Here is a 2,140-nt window from a genome sequence, read left to right on the forward strand (position 1 = left end):
ATCATGAAATTTAATGTGTATAATCTCTCTCTATCTCTCAATTCAATATCATCAAGAAAGCCCCCACGTGCATGGCATAATGGTAAAGCACTTGAAGTTTCATATAAAGTATCGGGGTTCAAATCAGTGCGGTAACTTGGAATGTAGAATTATTGCTAGAAAATAGCTTTTAACTGGAAGGCAGCAGTAAGGCTGGAAGATAAGTCCAGCATGAACTGCATCGAATGTTCAACTTTGAGTGTGTAAGATTTACCCGAGAGGTGCATCAAGGCTGGGGATTAGTCAGGTGAAGTTGGAATACCCTCCAAAGAATCAAATATATATATATATATATATCATCAAGAAAGGCTCGCGTTGGCGACGGCTCCTAGTCTGTTTAATTAATGACTGTTTGTTTCAGCAATTGCGATTCCATTGGTAGAAGAAGAAATATATGGTAACAGTGAGAAGATGCTAGTGATCTCTTCTACTACCAACGGCTGGGCACAGGTTCATTCCCCCTTTCTCTCTCTAAACTATTACTAGAACCTGACAACATTTTTGTTCCCTTGCTTTTGGAAGAAGAATATCACTGCATGCTGTGTTCTTAATTATTTTATACCCTAAAGCCACACCACCTTATGATCTCTTCTTTTGTTGCGGAAACAGAAAGATGACAATATTGGTTTGATGGCTTCAAGGCCTATGGAGAAACCCGGCAAAGATCCAGGCCAGAGGTGTCCTCGCTGCAGTTCCCCAAACACCAAATTCTGTTACTACAACAACTACAGCCTGTCGCAACCCAGGCATTTCTGCAAAGCCTGCAAGCGGTACTGGACCCGAGGCGGAACCCTAAGAAATGTTCCGGTGGGCGGAGGGTGCAGGAAGAATAAGAGGGTCAAGAGGCAGGCCCCCGCCATTCATGGTACTTCATTATCAACTGCTAGTGCTTCAGCTTCAAACCCTAATCATGAAACCCTAATCAACGTATCTTCATTCTCCAACTGTGCTGATCCTGTGCTTTATGGCTTACCCACGAATCCTTCAGGGTTCACTTTTCCATGCCCTAGGTTGAATCCTAGTGTTTCAAACGTTAACAGTGTTTTAGGGTTTGGTCTGCAGCCTCAATTGAGTGGTCTAGAATTAGGGTTTCCCTCTGGGCCTGCTCCAAATGGGCAAATCCATTTAGCAGAAAACAGGTTGGATTGGGATGTCCCTTATTGCCAGAATAATCAGATCGATCAGACGACTAAACCCGAAGATCCTACTCTTCATTGGAGTAATGCAACAAGTATTATTGCCTGGCCTGATCCTGCAAATCTTGGGTCTTGATCTAGAAGAAAAAGAAAAAAAGAAAAAACAACTTCATTGTTTCTTTACTTTGATCGATCTCTCTCTTTCTTGTTGCCTTGGGTTTGTTTGGGTAGCTAGCGTTCTTCTGCCGATTTTCATTCTCTTTTGTACTGAATGTTATGGCCACGGTGCAGTGGGAATGGAATTGCCCAAAAATAAAAAATAAAAATAGGGTTGCTTCAGTGAGAGAGAGATCAAGGAGCTTGGAATTGGAGTCACTATGTCAGCTGCAAGGAGGGTGAGTCTGTTATTTTCTTAGTATCATAGGTTAGATCAAGCTTTGATAAAATTACTCTTCTGTAATTGAAGATCAAAAAATTAAATTCCAGAAGTGTTTGTACAAAAATAAGAAAAAAATTACATATATATGAATATGAATGACGAGTTTCATACTTTGGGACACTGTTCTATGGGTCAGAAGACCCATTTATTTTCTCTAAGATCAACCTCAGCATAGATAGAGGGCAAAGCATTGGGAGAATTTGGGGTGCAACTTCATTATTGTACTGATCCATTGAGTGATATTCTTCTTTTTTTGGTATATGATGAGGTCGTAATTCGTAAATGTTTATATCAAAATCATTGAGAAAATTTGAACTTTCAAGTCTCATATTTATCATAATCTCATATTTACTTATGTAATTTGGTACCTTGAAGACATTAATTGGCAATTTGGCATCCTCTTTATATATATATATATATATATATATTATTGCATGACGTTTCTAATGTATTTCTACATATATTTCCATGTTTGCTATTACGTTGAGATTGGGGGATAATGTTAATACATGCATGCTGAAGCTTC

At 39.1% G+C, this 2,140-nt stretch overlaps 1 protein-coding gene across 1 annotated transcript; it reads left to right on the forward strand.

The window, feature by feature from the left end:
• Nucleotides 1-624: 624 nt before the first annotated feature.
• LOC127794697 (dof zinc finger protein DOF1.4-like) lies at nt 625-1,900 on the forward strand (the record flags this gene model as incomplete). Its single annotated transcript, XM_052325943.1, has 1 exon — nt 625-1,900. A coding segment is annotated over one exon (687 nt), but the record flags the coding sequence as incomplete, so codon positions are not given.
• Between the last annotated feature and the right edge of the window lie 240 nt (nt 1,901-2,140).

This window comes from Diospyros lotus, chromosome 2, assembly GCF_014633365.1.
Source record: "Diospyros lotus cultivar Yz01 chromosome 2, ASM1463336v1, whole genome shotgun sequence".
Taxonomy (NCBI): domain Eukaryota; kingdom Viridiplantae; phylum Streptophyta; class Magnoliopsida; order Ericales; family Ebenaceae; genus Diospyros; species Diospyros lotus.